Source organism: Pseudophryne corroboree, chromosome 4 (assembly GCF_028390025.1).
Source record: "Pseudophryne corroboree isolate aPseCor3 chromosome 4, aPseCor3.hap2, whole genome shotgun sequence".
In the NCBI taxonomy this organism is placed as follows: domain Eukaryota; kingdom Metazoa; phylum Chordata; class Amphibia; order Anura; family Myobatrachidae; genus Pseudophryne; species Pseudophryne corroboree.
In genome coordinates, this window is record NC_086447.1 from 881,141,030 (window position 1) to 881,158,203 (window position 17,174).

The 17,174-nt window shown below is 45.3% G+C and overlaps 1 protein-coding gene across 7 annotated transcripts in view; it reads left to right on the forward strand.

The window, feature by feature from the left end:
- The window catches only part of BTBD9 (BTB domain containing 9), a 260,485-nt gene that overhangs the window by 200,560 nt on the left and 42,751 nt on the right, over positions 1 to 17,174 (forward strand). For all 7 annotated transcript variants that reach the window (XR_010176244.1, XR_010176243.1, XM_063918860.1 and 4 more), the window contains exon 9: positions 14,504 to 14,611. Coding sequence is in view for 5 of the 7 variants with exons in the window: in XM_063918860.1 (XP_063774930.1) it covers positions 14,504 to 14,611 (108 nt within the window). In the remaining 2 variants the exon portion in view is untranslated. The remainder of the gene's footprint in view (positions 1 to 14,503; positions 14,612 to 17,174) is intronic.

Genomic DNA, 17,174 nt, shown 5'->3' on the forward strand with positions numbered 1-17,174 from the left:
CTTTAGGGGGGTGAATAGTTATGCAAGCTGAAGTTTTCTGTTATTTTGTCTTATTTGTTGTTTGCTTCTCAATAAAAAAAAAAAAAAAAATCTTCAAAGTTGTAGCCATGTTCTGTGAATGAAATGATGTAAACCTTCAAACTATCCATCTTAATGCCAGGTTGTGAGGCAACAAAATATGAAAAATGCAAAGGGGCGCGAATACTTTAGCAAGGCACAGTACATATACAAGTTTCTGTTACCTTTTTTTAAACACCCCGATTTGTTCATATATATATATATATATATATATATATATATATATAAACACACACACACACACACACACACACACACACACACACACACACACACACACACACACACACTATTTATGTAAAGAAATGGCTGACTATAAAGATCTGTGGTGGGTGTTTTAGATATTGTAAAATTATATAGATATGCTTGGGTGTGGTTCCTGTCTCTTTAAAAGAGTGGGACAGGGCCTAAACACATAATATAAGCATGCTGTGTATTTAAAATCCAAAAGATGCCTGTGAGCATTGCTCAGATTTGTGTAAGTCAGTGTAGGGACTGACCAAATGGGAAGGCCGTGAAGGGGCTGGTCAGCTTAACAAACTATTGCAATATTTTGGAACTAACATTCCCTGAATTCAGATGAATTACAGTTTGAAGTGTTAATATTAGGTGAGTGCTGAATTTGTATGATTTTTATATTTAAATAGTGTGGTCACAATACCACTGGCACCGCGGATGTATGAGTGCTGTGGGTTCTTGCCTATTGTTTATATATATATATATATATATATATATATATATAGTACTGTAGTGTAGCACTCTAAACTCATCACCATTGAATTGTTATGATGTAGTGATATTGTCTGTGTGTGTGTAATGTATATTATGGGAGTAAAGTAACAGAACAAAATCAGCTTTATGGGAAGACGACCCTTACCACAGTGCAACGCCCGTAGCACCATGAATTCACTTTGCGTCTACGGTTCTTGTGTTACCCGGGATCCTGTCAAGAGTTAACATTTTTCTTGTTCTTTGACGTTAATTTAAAAGTTACATGTTTTTAATAACAAATTGTAATATACATTTAAATTAATTGTGTTCCGATACAGTGTGCTCCTATAACATCTCTTCATCCTCTTTCCATTCCCTTGATTAGAATTTTAGTAAATGGGTTAGATGTGAGGAAATACAGAAAGACATAATGTACTGACGCGACACTGAGCGGTGACCGGGCCTGTTAAGCTCTCTTTGCTCTGGCGTCCCGGTAAATCAGATGTTTCCCTCTCCGATGCGAGCTTGTTTGGAATATATTGTGAGGGATTAGTAGAAATTGGTCCTTCTGTGTAATGTGATCTTGTGAATATTCATGGAGTTAACTGGCAGAACCTCGGCTGAGAGGCAGCTCATGCAGAATAAATTCGCCTGGTGTTTAAACGCAGCCGTCTCCCCACAGACCTCTTCATCTCGTCTCGTAGAGATTCAAGTCAAAACCCAACTTTGCCACAGAGTACAGTGGCAGGACAGCGTTATTTCTGCCAGCCGGGCAGCTCTGGCTTCTGGATGTGGAAAACAATTATTTGCTACAGCAAAATGTATTGGATTGTGAACTAATTCTCAACATTTACAGTTAATGGAAATTGCGTTCCTGTAATACATTGATGTTAAAGTGTGTGTAAGGCAGTGCAAAACTGTGATGTCCTTGGGCAGAGTGCATTGTATAAAATGATGGAGAGGGAGCATTGTATATTAGCTGTGCCGTATCCTGTGCGGGGGGGAGGGGGGGGCATGCAGACATTTTCACCTGTGCATGATGTTTGCACTGCTGGAGGTTTGGATATCTTTGCACTTTCAAGATGCGATTTAGGGGGGTGTTGCTCATAGGGTCGACAGTAACTGCTGTAGGTCGACCACTATTGATCAACAGTGACTAGGTCGACACCTGTAATAGGTCGACATGGCCCTTAGGTGAACATGGAAAAAGGTCGACATTAGTTTTTAATATTTTTGTGTGTGTTTTCTTTGTAAAGCGACCGGAAATCCCAATTAGTGCACCGTGCACTCGCTCCACTAACGCTGCACTCGGCACAGGTTCCTATTCCCAATCATAGTCCACGTGGATCGTAAAGTATGAAAAAATTCAAATAATGTTGGGTTTTTTGGGGTTTTTAAAACTCATGTCGATATTTTCATGTGTCGACCTAGTGACAAGTCAGCCTAATGCATGTTGACCAATAGTGGTCAGCCTAATGAGTGTCGACCTCAAGACCGGACCTTTAGTGAGATGGGGATTTCTTAAAGTGCAAAAAGGCCTGTTTGGAAAGTCACGTGTTTTTACAGTAAAATAAACATTTGCAGGAGGAGGTGGCATCTGCAGGAGGGGACAACATATTTTCAGATTGATGGTGAATTCCATTTGTTCTCGGTGAATGCGCCTTCACAACTACATTTCATAAAGGAGATATTATTTTCAAGACGCGATTATTTAAATGAGACTCGGGCCAAGGTGCATTTTGGTCAACATGACATGATTTTCCTACGAGGAGTCTTGGATGAGACTACGGCTTATACTTCACTCAGACAAGGAGTCTTGGATGAGACTACAGCTTCACTCAGGTGCATATTTGCAACTTTATGGCTTATTTTTATAAGGGACATTTAGTTTTAACCTATGCAGTAAAAACTTTGAAACACATAAAAGTTCTGTATATAGTAAAAAGTAAGGTGGGAGTTTTTTTTTAGAACTGGTGATGTCCCATAGATTGTAAGCTTGCAAGCAGGGCCTTCCTACCTCTATGACTGTTTGTTTTTACCCAGTTTTGTCTTATCATTGTGTCCAGATGTAAAGCGTAAAGGCCAGTACTCACCGGCAGATCAGGGGAGAGATGTGTGCTGAGCGGTTGGCTCAGCACACATCTCTCCCCCCGCTCAGCACAGCGCGATGTGTGCTGAGCGTGCGGGGGGAGACGGGGGGGCCGCTCATTTCACCCAGTGGGTGAAGTGAGCGACCTGCTAGATTGGCCTGCATGCAGGCCAGTCTAGCACCAGCGATAGCGATGCGCGGGGCTGCTGTGGGGCATACACACGGAGTGATCGCTGCTTAAAATCTAAGTAATCTAGTCAGATTGCTTAGATTTTAAGCAGCGATCGCTTCGTGAGTACCCCCCTTAACAGAATTTGCAGCGCTATATAACAAACTGCTGATAATAGTGTTACCCATAGCAGCTAATCAGATTGTATCTATTATCTTCTAGAAGCAGGTAGATAAATGTTAAGTAGAATCTGATTGGTTGCTATGAGCAACATTAGCAATTCTACAAAAAACTCCCACCTTAGTAAATTTACCCCAATGTTTCAGTAGAAAACTGAGACGTTTAATGAAGGAAGCGGTTCTACAGTGGTCAGATGGTTACTCCTGTGCGCAGTGCATTTCTTGTTTGTGGCGCATTCCAGGGCCGGATTAACAATGGGGCGGATGGAGCTGCAGCTCCAGGCCCCCCATTGAAAATAGACCCACAGCAAACTGGCAGCATTGACAGGAAAAAACTTTTTCCTGTCACAGACTGCCAGCGGCCTCCTCTCTCCCATGCCCCCTCCTCCGGCTCCAGCACTCTCACCTGAGATGTCACGGAGCAGGAGCCGTGCAGGCTGCCCCACCCTCTCCTTCTCTGGGGTCCTGCTGTGAGTGACTCACAGGCCTAAGCTCGCCCCCCCCCCCCCCCCTCCCAGACTGCACGTGGAGCTCAGCTGCTGCTACAAGAGGCCTGGTAAGGTTAAATTAATAGCTTCTTGATTAATGTGTGTGTAAACAGTTTGTGTGGTGTGTGTGTGTCCTAAATGTGCATAGTGTGTACTGTGTGTGTGTATATGTGGTGGTGGGTGTGTGTATAGTGTGTACTGTGTGTGTATATGTGGTGTGTGTGTATATGTGGTGGAGGTGTGTGTGTGTGTATGTGTGTGTGTGTGTGTGTCAGAGCCGGATTAATAATGGGGCGGATGAAGCTACAGCTCCAGGCCCCCCATCAAAAAAGGCTCACAGCATTTCCAATGGCCGCATAAGGTCTCGTACACTCACACATCAAACGCTTCCCCCTATTCCCGCCCCGGGGGTAGAAAAACCGGGAATATTGAAAGTGAAGCGCAGGAAGAGCTTGAGAAGGCGGTAATAGCGGTGCAGCAGGTGCTTCACTTTCGGTTTCTGCCTCTGGACCTCTCCCGCACTGCCGCTCCATGATATCATGGCGCACATCCCACAGGGTGATTGGAACATGCACTGCCCTGTAGCACAGCTGGAGTAGCCGAGCTCAGGTCCGTGAAGTAAGGCTTGATGATCCTGACTGAGCTGCGGTATGTGGCTGCTGATCACAGAAGCGCTGTAGTGCAGTGCTGTATAGAAAGGTATGCACTGCCACAATGAAGATGTTAGCAATTATATTTGGTGACTTGAAACTGTATATATCTCTTTGTTTGTATGTATGTACTAGTTTAAGACAGGTCACCTCAGTCAGTGCCTGCACCTGCTTGGCTCCACCCTCTCTCTGCTATTTACCCAAACCCTTTCCCTTCCCTTTTGTTGCTCAAATCCCCCTCCGTGCCTCCTTCCCAATCCATCCCAGGTGGATCCCACACATTCATCCCAATTTCTTCCCCTCCCCCTCCCCATCATGGTATAGACACAAACCCCTCACCCATCCCCCTTCCACACTCCCATACTCACCCTGGCGGCCACTCAACCTTTCCTCAGCTGTCCCATCTCACATGTAGCTCTATATATATATATATATATATATCTATGGGATGGCATTGGGATCCTTGCGCTTGTAATGCCAGTGCTCAAAGAAGACCAACAGCGGCATCCCAAACCGCAGAATCCCTACACCTGCTAGGTAAGTATTCTAGCCCTCCCCTTCTACCTTTCTAACCCTAACCCTCCCTACCCGTACCCGCAGCCTAACCATAACCATCCCTCCCCACAGCCTAACCCTAGCCTCTCCCCCACTTAACCCTTCCTGTAGAGTAGTGAACCTATCTTCCTTCCCCCGTCAAGCATAGCCTAACCCTCCCCGCCATACTTACGATCGAGATGCCAGTCAGAGTTCCGGTGTCGGCATTGTGTTCAATGTCGGGATCCCAGCGTCAATCTACTGGCCAGTGTTGGGATTCCAGCGTCGGTATTCCAACTGCCAGCATCCCGAACGGCGGTATGCTAACCAGATCCTAAATAAATATATACATATATATATATATATATATATATATATATCACCCAATGAAATAATCCAGACATAGTCTAGATTGCGGTCAACTTTTCAGGGACCTTATTACTGTATATGTGGTTCTGTTGACTTCGAATGGCACCTGAACAAGTTGTGATCTTATCGGTGGAGTGACAGACATCATGCACATATATATATTATACACACCCACCCACACACACACCATATTCCAGTAAAGCGACACTCAGGAGACTCCAGTGTAGTGAAACAAAATGGTGTTTTAATGCCAACGTATATATGGGTTCGGTATGCTTTACCGCCGTTCGGGATCCCAGCAGTCAGGAGACTGACGCTGGGATCCCGTCAGGCGGAATGCCGTCAGGGAGCGCAGTGAGTCCCCTCGCTCGCCACACTATTCTATTTGCCCTCGAGTGGTAGAGTGGACCTCCATCCGAATGGGAATTCCATGCCTCATCCGGGATTCCGACCACCGGCTTTTCTCTGGGTGTCAGGATCCCAGCATTAGTATCCTGAATGCCAGGATCCCGACAGCTGGTAAATTGACTGCAACCCATATATGTGATGTTTATGCGATTTATGGTACCGCTGCGTGCACATCACTATCTCTATGGATAGACTTAGACCCTTACCAGGCCATTTAATTTATTTTGCTCTTTATATATTTGGCCACTGTTGTGTGTGCTGGGCCCTTTACTAGGTTTTGCCCCTTTATACCTGCTAGTTACTGCATCGGTATGTGCTCTGAGTTTTGGTATTGTCCACCTTTGAAGCCCTATTAGCCCACTTTGAGGTCTGGGTCATTGTGTGACATTACACCGGGGGTTGGGCGTATTTATTTGACATGGCACTGCTGTATGTGCTTATTTATCACATTTGTCATCTTGTGGAGGGATGTAGTTATGTGACTGGCGGTCAGTAGACCGCTGGTCACATTACTGACGGCTACATCCCATCCCCCTCTAAATCCTGACAGTTGGCATGTTGATTAGCAGGGACTATTCCCATACAGTGGGAATAGAACCTGTGGCGAGAGCAGCTCACCACCTAGCCTGCAGAGTGGCGAAGGCAGTGAGTCCCAAGGGGCTCCGTTGCGCTCGCCTCCTCTGCCATTCTGCTGCCGGGAACCCGCGGTCGATAAGCTGACTGTTGGGATCCCCAGCGCCGGAAAGCCATACCCAACCCATTGTGGATTATGTTTATTTTGTATGTGTATTTTATTTTAATTTTATTTATTTCTATTTTCTTTTTTTTTATTTGTTACTTTTTATTTTCTATTTTCATCATTATTTGGTCCCTTTGTATTTCACATTCTGCAATATTTGTGTATTATGTATTTTATTAGCCGCCTTGCTGTTTGTTCTATTACTGCTATGCCATGTGCTGTGGGATATTATACTATTACTTGCCGTATGACGCATCCTATCGGTGATACCCTCTGTGCTGTTATTGCATTGTTATAGTTCTCCCACATACAGTATGTCCTTTTGTTTATAGCCTGCATGCTGTCCTGTATGTTGTCAGTCTTCTCCAATAGATTCCCTATTGATACCACATACTGACGGCCTCTGTACTGTCGTAATTTACTGTACATTATCTTCCTTTGTAGGACTGCACGCCACTATGTTGCTATTTTGTTTCTATATGTTGTTATTTTGTTTCTGTCGGTAGTTACTATGTTTCAAGGTCTTTTTTCTATGATTGCCATACATAACCCCGCTGATGTTTCACCGCTATTGCAGACACAGGACACCAGGATTTATAGGGGTTATTCTGTTGCCTGTGCGCCTCCAATATATACCCCGCTCATTGTAAATGACACAGAGAGCCACACTGCTGTAGTCAGCACGGATGGTGTAATGGTTGGCATTACTGCCTCACAGCACTGAGGTCATGGGTTTGATTCCCACCATGGCCCTAACTGTGTGGAGTTTGTATATTCTCCCCGTACTTGCGTGGGTTTCCTCCGGGTACTCCGGTTTCCTCCCACAATCCAAAAATATACTGATAGGTTAATTGGCTCCCAACAAAAAGTAACCCTAGCGTGAATGTGTCTGTGTGTATATGTGATAGGGAATATAGGGGGTCATTCCAAGTTGTTCGCTCGTTGACGATTTTCGCTATGCTGCGATTTGTTGCTAACTGCGCATGGTACGCAGAGCGCATGTGCTTAGTTATTTAACACAAAACGTAGCTGTTTTGCTGTGGCTTCTGCGGCGCTTTTCAGTCGCACTGGTGTTCGGTAAATGATTGACAGGAAAGGGGCGTTTCTGGGCGGCAACTCAGCGTTTTCCCGGTGTTTGCAAAAAAACGCAGGTGTGTCAGGGAAAAATGCAGGAGTGGCTGGAGAAACGGGGGAGTGGCTGGCCGAACGCAGGGCGTGTTTGTGACATCAAACCAGGAACTAAACGGCCTGAGCTGATCACAATCTGTGAGTAAGTCTGGAGCTACTCAGAAACTGCTAAGAATTATTTATTCGCAATTCTGCTAATCTTTCGTTCGCAATTTTGCTAAGCTAAGATACACTCCCAGAGGGCGGCGGCCTAGCGTGTGCACTGCTGCTAAAAGCAGCTAGCGAGCGAACAAATCGGAAAGAGGGCCATAGAGTGTAAGCTCCACTGGAACAGGGACTGATGTGAATAGCTGAATATTCTCTGTAAAGCGCTGCGGAATATGTGTGCACTATATAAATACCTGGTAATAAATAAATAATAGTCAGGAGGGGTTGCTGCCACACAAAGAGCTGCAAAGAAGGGGGCAGGTGTAAGCTCGGTATGAACAAGCAGAGGATGCCACGTTGGAAGGACCTTGTACTGTCAAGTTCTGGGCTAGCTGCGCCGAGAGTGCTCGTTCGGCACAGATGCAGCCACGATGAGCGTGGCTACATCTGTATTACAGTCACATTAACAAGTGGTTTGTTCATTCATAGACTCTCACATTGCAATGTTCATGTAAGTGGAGAGCAGGGGAAATGGAGATTTTTGAAGGTAGGCGCTAGTCACACGATATGTACAGGCCACACCCCCTGTGCAGACCACACCTCCACAACACTAGTTACACCCCCACATCACTAGTCACACTCTTGGTGTGCTGGTCACACCCCTTGCGGCAGCACACAATAGGCCCTTCATAAATTTCAGCTCCAGGCCCAAGTGGACCTTAATCTGGCACTGGCGCATTCACCAAAGACGGAATTGTATTGCAACTTGCTCTGACTATTTATTATTGTACAATTTAATGGTTTTAATTGTGAAAAGTGCATTCTTCATGTAAAGTCATCTGGAAGGTGAAAAGACGCCCCTTCAGAATTATAGGCAGAAGCCTTTTGAAGATGGAAAAACTAACCTGGAATGCCTCATGAATACTTTCTCTGAGTGCTCCAAACCACGTGTTGTAAGGAATATTCCATTCTCCCTTCTCTTTCTGTATTCATCATATTATCACTTAAAGCTCTACGGGTTTGAGTTTCAAAATGCATCTTCAAGCCACATTTTAGAGCCCCACAGCGACATTGAGACATGATTCAAACCATTTCAACTGTTTGATAATATATAATAATTTACAGTACACACATTTTACAAAGATAATGGCAGCGTAAAGTTATAAATACACATGCTTTTTACTTATATCCCTGTTAAAATGCCTGAGACATTATTTAAATAAAACTTTGGTCTGGGCTTTCCTCTGTGCTAAATATCTTGTTAAACTGCTCATTTAAACCCAGTGCACTGGAGGTTGGCAGAATTCATCCAGCTTAATGTTTCGGAACGTTGATCATGAGAACACAGAACATTCTCCTGGCAGTAATTGCAATGTACAGTCTCGCATTAATACTCCGGAATATTTATACCTGCCCAGAAGTTGGCGTGCAGGCACAGAAGAAGGTTAATGATGAACAGAATGTACACCTGTAACGCACAGTGAATGTGGAATATGTTTAATGGCACGTTTTGTGTTCAGATTGGTCTCCGTCGCCCCTCAGTGTGTATTTGTGTGTGATGACACTTATTGGATGAAAGGACTATCGTTCAACGTTACTTAATTCCCTACATGGACATCCTTCCACCTCTGCTGTCCACCTTTCCCATCGGCTCCATTATTTACCAAGACTTCCAATCAGTTTGTACTGTCGGAATATTCAGTCTGCGACCCATCCGGGTGTGACATGCTGATTCCTTTAATGTGTGATCAGAGAAGGGACTGAAACCGTTGCAGTGCAGCTGTAATGTCGCTTGGCAGCGCTTTGACCAGACCAGTAAGATGAACAACTTCCTTCTAATCCGATGATCAGAAGCCGCATCCGCGTCACTTCTAAAGCTTTCCGATCGCATTGTACATCTGTTGATTTAATTTATCCTCTCTTTGCTTTTGAAGAACTGCATCTGAAATCGTACGGTGGATCCGATGATCAAACGAATTCCGTTGACACAAGTAATTAGCCAGAAACTCATTTAAATATCATTTTGTCCTTGTTTTCATGCCTGTTATCAACACACAAAGTTGTGAGATGCCAGTAAGTAGCTGTCAGTTGTTCGCGTTAGATAGAACAGCACAACTGTCAGCTATGGACTTGACTTTAAATTATTATTATTATTATTATTACTACGAGGCACACCATTCTGTAATGTTAACCAAACAAAATCCATTCCAATGCTTTCATCTGTTAATCACAAATTAAGTCCGGGTGCAATCAGCTGTCTCTGATGTTCACATAATTAATTGAAACCCACCTATGTGCAATTTAATCTTATTCAAAATAAATACAAGTTTCTTTTAGTGGTACCACAGCTGGTTATGCATTTCTGAGCTTCCTCGTGAAGATCAAGGAAAGTTCAAAATAAATCCTTGAAACTGTTATTTAAAAATACCAATCGGAAGATGTAATAAGATATCAAGACTTTTATAATCCCATTCAGCACTGTCAAGTCTGTCATAAACAAATGAAGAATATATGAATGTGACTGAAGATTCGTTTAGAACAGGCCATCCTTAAAAGCGAGACAAAGCGTACAAAAAGGGCACTTGATAGGGAAACTTCGTACTTTGGCCCATCTAGTCTGCCTACGCACGCACGCACGCACTCAAAATGGTGGATTATTTTTTTTGGTGAGAGCAAATTTTTTGTGGGGAGCGTGGGCAGAAACTGGAGTACATGTAGGAACAGTGTCGGACTGGGGTGTGTAGGGCCCACCGGGGAAATGCAATTACAGGGCCCCATGGTTAGAGGCTTGGCTAACCATTAGTGCATGTTCTGGGCCCCTTGATAAATATATATAGTAAATACTGCTAGTGCGTGCATGATAATCTACCAGATTAATAGCAGCAACGCACTGTAGAGAAAACACCATAGTCCTGTGCAGTATAAGGTAACATATGTATAATGTATAATTCAAGTGCACAGTCTGGAACCTAATCTCCAGAGGAGGAGGAGAGGCCCCTGCAGTTGCATGCAGTGGGGCCCACTGGTGGTTTCCCCTGTACCCCTGTGGGCTAGTCCAACCCTGTGTAGGAAACCCACGCAAGTACAGGGAGAATATACAAACTCCACACAGGCGCATGGTAAGAATCGAACCCATGACCTCAGTGCTGTGAGGCAGTAACACTAACCATTACACCATCCGTACTGCCCAGCAAGTCAATCAAGAGGTTTATGGCAGTCCTGAGAAAGTGACAGCTTTCCATGGCAGAGATGAGCAAAACTGTCCATGGGACTAAAATGTCCTAAGCCCTCCACTTATCTGTACTGTATGAGTGTGGGGAAAATAACATTGTTGAAGAAAACTATTAGCAGAAAGCAGGTGGGAGACCAACATACCAAGCGGAGGTAGAGTGTATGGTCCGAGGAGGCCAAGACGGAACTTTCTGCTCTCAACTCTAATGCGCTATGGGCCCGATTCAAACCCGATCGCTGTTGTGCGAAATCGCACAGCGTCCGATTATCAAATGACTGTGTATGCACCACAATGCACAGGCGCAACGTGAAACAGCGACAGGATGGTGCGAAAATTCTGATCGCTGGGCAGGTGATTGACAGGAAGCAGAAGTTTGTGGGTGGTAACTAACCGTTTTCTGGGAGTGTCGGGAAAACGCAGGTGTGTCCAAGCGTTTTCAGGGAGGGTGTGTCACGTCCGCCCCGGACCCGAACAGCCTGTTTGTATCGCACTGAGAGTAGGTCACAGACTGGAAAAATCATTAGATGGTGAGTGAGCTGAGAACGGATTTGCAGCTGTCCGCTGTTTGGTGAAGTTTTCGCACGGCGTACACATGTATTCGCACACTTGCACGGGGCGGGTTTTCACTCTCCCTGGGTGGTGACTATCTGATCGCACACCTCTGCACATTTGCAGCACAGCGATCAGGTCTGAATTAGTCCCTAGGTTTGTTGCAAGCTAAAGACTGTGTAAGAACACTGTAAAGATGCTTCACAGCAACACTTCTCTGACTCGTGTACAGGGAACATGTCAGAATATCGGGCACAGTGGATGGAGCAGGGTACAGACAAAGCCTGGAGGAAATGGCTGCCAGAGTGCCGCACACGTTATATTGTACTGGCTTATAAACAAATGTAGCTAGTAATGTAACATCTAAAGAAATTGAGTAATTAAAAAATGTTTTCTTTTAAACAAAAAATAAATTCATAGGATATAATTAGATGTAATATTGCTATTTTCTTCCCTCCCTTTACAGATCTAAATGTCATTGCAGCTGTATGAGCAGGAAATGTATTATCTCTAACGTGGCGTTCTAATAAGATTATCACACCTGGTAGATTTTATTCAATTTAAAAGTTTCACTTTTACTTTAAACGTTTACATTTTGTTACAGATATATCTACACACCGCTCAAGCAGCTGTAATGTATATTGTAGGGCACAGTTGTATGTGTAGCAAGGATATGGGTCATTAGGTCGACATGGAAAAAGGTCGACATGAGGTTTTGTTTTTTTCTTTTTTTGGTGTCGTTTTCTTCGTAAAGTGACGGGAAACCCCAATTAGTGCACCGTGTCCCCTCGCATAGCGAGCTTCGGGCAAGGTGCTTCACTCCGCTACCGCTGCGCTCGGCACAGGTTTCTATTCCTAATCGTAGTCCACGTGGATCATAAAATATGAAAAAGTTTAAAAAATGTGAAAAAAATGTGAAAACATTATGTTGACCTTTTTCCATGTCGACCTAATGCATGTAGACCAATAGTGGTCGACCTAATGACTTTCGACATAAGTGTGGTCGACCCAATGACTGTATCCCGGGGGTCATTCTGACCCGTTCGCTCGCTGCGTATTAACGCAGCAGAGCGAACGGTTCCCTACTGCGCATGAAGAAGGCCGTAGCAGGGATACGATCGCCTCTGCCTGATTGACAGGCAGAGGCGATCGCTGGGCGGGAGGGGGCGGCGTTTTGTGGGTTTGGTCCGGCCAACGCAGGCGTGGCCGTACCGAACGGGGGGTGGGCCGCAGCGGCTGCGTGAAGTCACACGCAGCCGCTGCGGGCCGGGGAGCGATGAGTAGCTCCCAGCCAGCACGCTAAAGCTGCGCTGGCCGGGAGCTACTCTTGAAGTGCAAAGGCATCGCCACTGTGCGATGCCTTTGCATTTCTGCGAGGGGGGACCGGACTGACATGCGGGGCGTCCCCCCGCATGTCAGGGAAGAAGATCGGAGCTGTGCTAAATTTAGCACAGCTACGATCAGCTCGGAATGACACCCCTCGCCCCCCCCCCCCCCCCCCTCGCCCAGCAAAGTGTTGGAGACAACTCATGTACTCATATAGGGGCAGATGTATTAACCTGGAGAAGGTATAAGGAAGTGATAAACCAGTGATAAGTGCAAGGTGATAATGCACCAGCCAGTCAGCTCCTAACTGTCAATTTGCATATTGGAGCTGATTGGCTGGTGCGTTTATCACCTTGCATTTATCACTGGTTTATCACTTCCTTATGCCTTCTCCAGGTTAATACATCTGCCCCTTTGTACCATGGGTACCCAGTGAGTTTCATGACGCATTGCCGCATCATGAAACTTTGTCTCTTCAGTCTGATTCTCGGACCTGTCAGCAGTTGTCTTTCATCCTCTTCATGTTGGACCAGATTGTCTACTCTTTTCCACTGGTCTGTTCCATGATTCTACCACATTGACCCGTTTCTGTCTCGTGCTGTAGAAGATGCAGGAGTCTGAAGCAGGCGAGAGGTGTCGGGGGCTGTTTTTGGGCTAAGGCCCTGCCCCCCTGCTGCAGGAGTCATGTAACCCCCCCAAGTTGCAGGTGGTAAATTCTACATTTGAAGATCATCTGCAACATTTGACTGCACCTTTGCAGAATTATGTCCTACGTACGTTGCCTGCTTTGTAATAAAGTCATATGCAGCAGGAATGCCATCACCTCTAACTCCTGGATCCAGCTTCCCGGCGGTTATTCTGCAGCATGGATGATTGGCAACGAAAAATCTTCTCATCTGTAATAAAGTCTTTAGCGCTCAAGAACAGCTGATTATATCTGGTGCACGTGATAAGGAATGACTGACGGGTGCGCTGTCTGACTCAGATGCAGCGATTGCTGAAGAAATTGGTTTGGAAGAGTCAGGGAGTACTAAAGCTGAACATCCTCGTTAAGTACAGTGTACATCATACCTGTCTACTTTAGACTCATCAGTCGTTAATGTTTTTTCAAGGCTTCATTGTTTTAAGCAAACTTTCAAATGAGATCATAAGTGCGTCTAGTTCTACTAAAGAGTATGAGTGTTTTATTTATTTTCTGTCTTTCCTTCCTGATTGTTCTTACAAAGACCCCGTATCAGACGCTGGTTTCAGTGACAATGCTCGGGGCTCTGTCTGTGTTCTGACTCCCCTCGTTCTGCTCCCAGCTCACAATATCATAAGCAAGCTACAATATTGAATAAGAATGACGGTGATTTGCAGCTGACATCTCGCAGATGAGAAATACCTTGGAAGTGATGACATGTCTGACTTATTTAGAAATTACTGATGTTAATCAATTTCCAGTGACTGTCACACCTGCAGCGGGGGCGTGAGTGATGTGATATTAAGCTATGCAGGCATACGATGCAGTCAATTTAAATCCATTCCTTTATTTCAGGCCTCATTCCTGTTTTATTTAAAAGGACGGAACTGCTGACAGATGTGTCTCCAGTATTTTCTGATATTCTTCCATATAAGTGTTACCGCTATCTGTCATGGTGGTGGAAGTAGCTGTGTATTTATTTGTTTGGCTATTTACTGGCTAATCCGCATTTATCTTTGTTCTAGGTTATTGTTGTGGGATTGCGATGATCGGAGTTACAGTTACTACATTGAGGTTTCTATCAACCAGCAGCAGTGGACAATGGTGGCCGACAGGACGAAAGTTCCCTGCAGGTATGTTTAAATACAACAATCAATCTTTCTAGAAAGGTTCATTGTACAGATGTGTCCTCCTACATCAGCAGCAGTCGTGTCAAACAACCCAGGCACGCCAGGATCCATGAGACTCTGCTGGTGTCTTTTTTTTGTTTCGAAAATGCATCCTAGTCGCAACGTGATGCAATTAGGATGCACCAGGAGACTGAGCTGATCAATTTGATATGCGACATTTGTATATCTGTGTGCGACTGAGGCTCTGTATATGCAGCACTACTTATGCAGATTCAGAGACTCAGTCGCACACAGATATACAAGTGTCACACATCAGCAAAGTTGCACGGGACCGAGGAATGTCTTACTAGTATTGTAGGCCCTGGGCAAAGTAATGTATTGGGGCCCATATCCACCCATTGACAGGAATAAATGAAAAAAAGAAAAATAATAAATGACCCCTTCTGCGGTTCCGTGTCGTCTCTTCACATGCTTCCATACAGTGAATGGCTGTCAGCACTTTGATTGGTGGATAGCTCCAGTCATCATTCACTGCCTGGCTGCAGCCTATGGGCAGGGCCGGTTCTACACCTTGTGGCTCCCAGTGCGAAAGTTTCCACTGACGCCCTCTCCCCATGACGTCTCTCCCATAGCAGCGCCGCACAGACACTAGAGGTCAATAATGACCTATAGCGTCTGACAGGTGCGCCGGCTGCAGCGGACACCCACACAGCCCGCGGCGTCTGCTGCAGCCGGGGAGCAGGGTTCGGGTAGGCGGCGGGCGCCTGCGGGGTGACTGCGGCCACACCCCCAGGCCGCAGGCACTGTTAGCCCACACCAAGAACCGCTCCTGCCTAGGAGGCAGGTATACAATGATTGTGTGTAATGCACAATCAGAGCGGCTGGTGTGCACACTCTACCTGCCTCCAAAGAAGCTCCAGAAGCACAAGCCCAGGTGGACAGATGCCCCACTGGCCCAGCCAGCCCCTGCTCGAAGGCCCCTAGAATCACGGGTCCATGTGCCTATATCTTAAGATGGCCCTAAAGGGACCTATCAGCTCACTCACTCCAGGCATCTCCCGCTGTGTGGCGTATTGAGGCTAGAGGTATGAGGACACATCTGTATTTAATGGATTGGTATTATCCAAATGACAATCTCTTATGACATCTTATAAAATCCATTATGGCTTAGAGGACATTGGTTTATTGCATCGGTTGATGATTTTATGGTGAGGTGCAGTACCTTCTCCTAGCCAGCAGATGTCAGTGTTGCGAAGACAGATGATAAAAAGCTAATTAGACACCTTCATTGATAAGTTTGCTGATAGTGCTATGGTGATATCATTACTTGGGGGCAGCAGTAGTAGTACAGAGTGTATTGTGCAACAGTGGGGAATTATAACGTGTGTCATGCTATATGCCCATGGGACCACCAGGTTCCGCCTCTACCCCCCCACACCCCACCCCTCGCTTTTACTTCCCAAGTTGCCTTTGCTTCTGTCTTGTACGTTTCAGCAGCTCTTGGTTCCGTCTCCTCTATCTAGACAACACTTAGCCCTTATTATGCAGTGTCTAATTTCAGGCCAGTAGAAAATCTGGCATGTAAAGGTTATGCTGGTGTGATGGATCCCGGCTGATGTCACAGAGACAGGAAAAAAGTCTACTGTCAAGTCCTGGAACAAAGAAACTGGTTTTTATGCTCTTTGAGCTGATGTTCTGAAACTAGTGTCTATATTAATAATCCGCTCCTCAAAGCTCACACAGACAGCCGGGTCCTCCGTACGTCTCTCTTACTTCCAGGGAACTATCGGGCTGCTCTCGCTGCCTCCCTAAAAGGAGCCAATTAGTGTTACGCACTGATGTCATTGTCATCCTTTAAATGCCGTGTGTAGATTTATTTCTCTCCTCAATAGTCTTTGCATAAAATAACAATAATGAAAGTCTTCCTTTTTTTTTTGCTTTATTTTGTCTTAAAGGGCAAACATTTATGATAAGTTTGCCAGCGTCTCCCGGCCCCGAGTCATATGGCAGTAATGTCTTTCAAATTGTCAGCGCTGTAAATAGGACATACGCCGGTAATTAGACGCAGTGCCTCAACCAGCTGACCTTTCTTTCCTGGCAAATAGCAGCCGTTATTGTAGCAGATTATTCTGTACCCGCAGATTGCCTCTAGTATTTTCTGTCTGCCCCCTGAGTTTGAGAGTGCAGCTGCGATCAGTGCTTGGAATACTATAGTGAAGGTCTCGTGAGACGGTCCTCTCGCAAAACATTGCGATAAGGAAGCATATTAGAGCGAATAAAGCCGTTTGGGATTTGGAGAGGCCGAGAGAAAAAAATGCTCGGAGTATTAGAATGCAGCCATACGCAATGCTCGGAGTAATACATAGGTGTTATAGATAGTGATTGGTCCCCTGTGCACAGTGCTTACGGATGATGATCGGCAGAGGCTTTTTATTGGCAGATTGTACCTGAATCCATCCTTATACTACTGTTCTCTCCTGGTGTAACCCAGGCACATATACTACTGTTCTCTCCTGGCGTAACCCAGGCACATATACTACTGTTCTCTCCTGGCGTAACCCAGGCA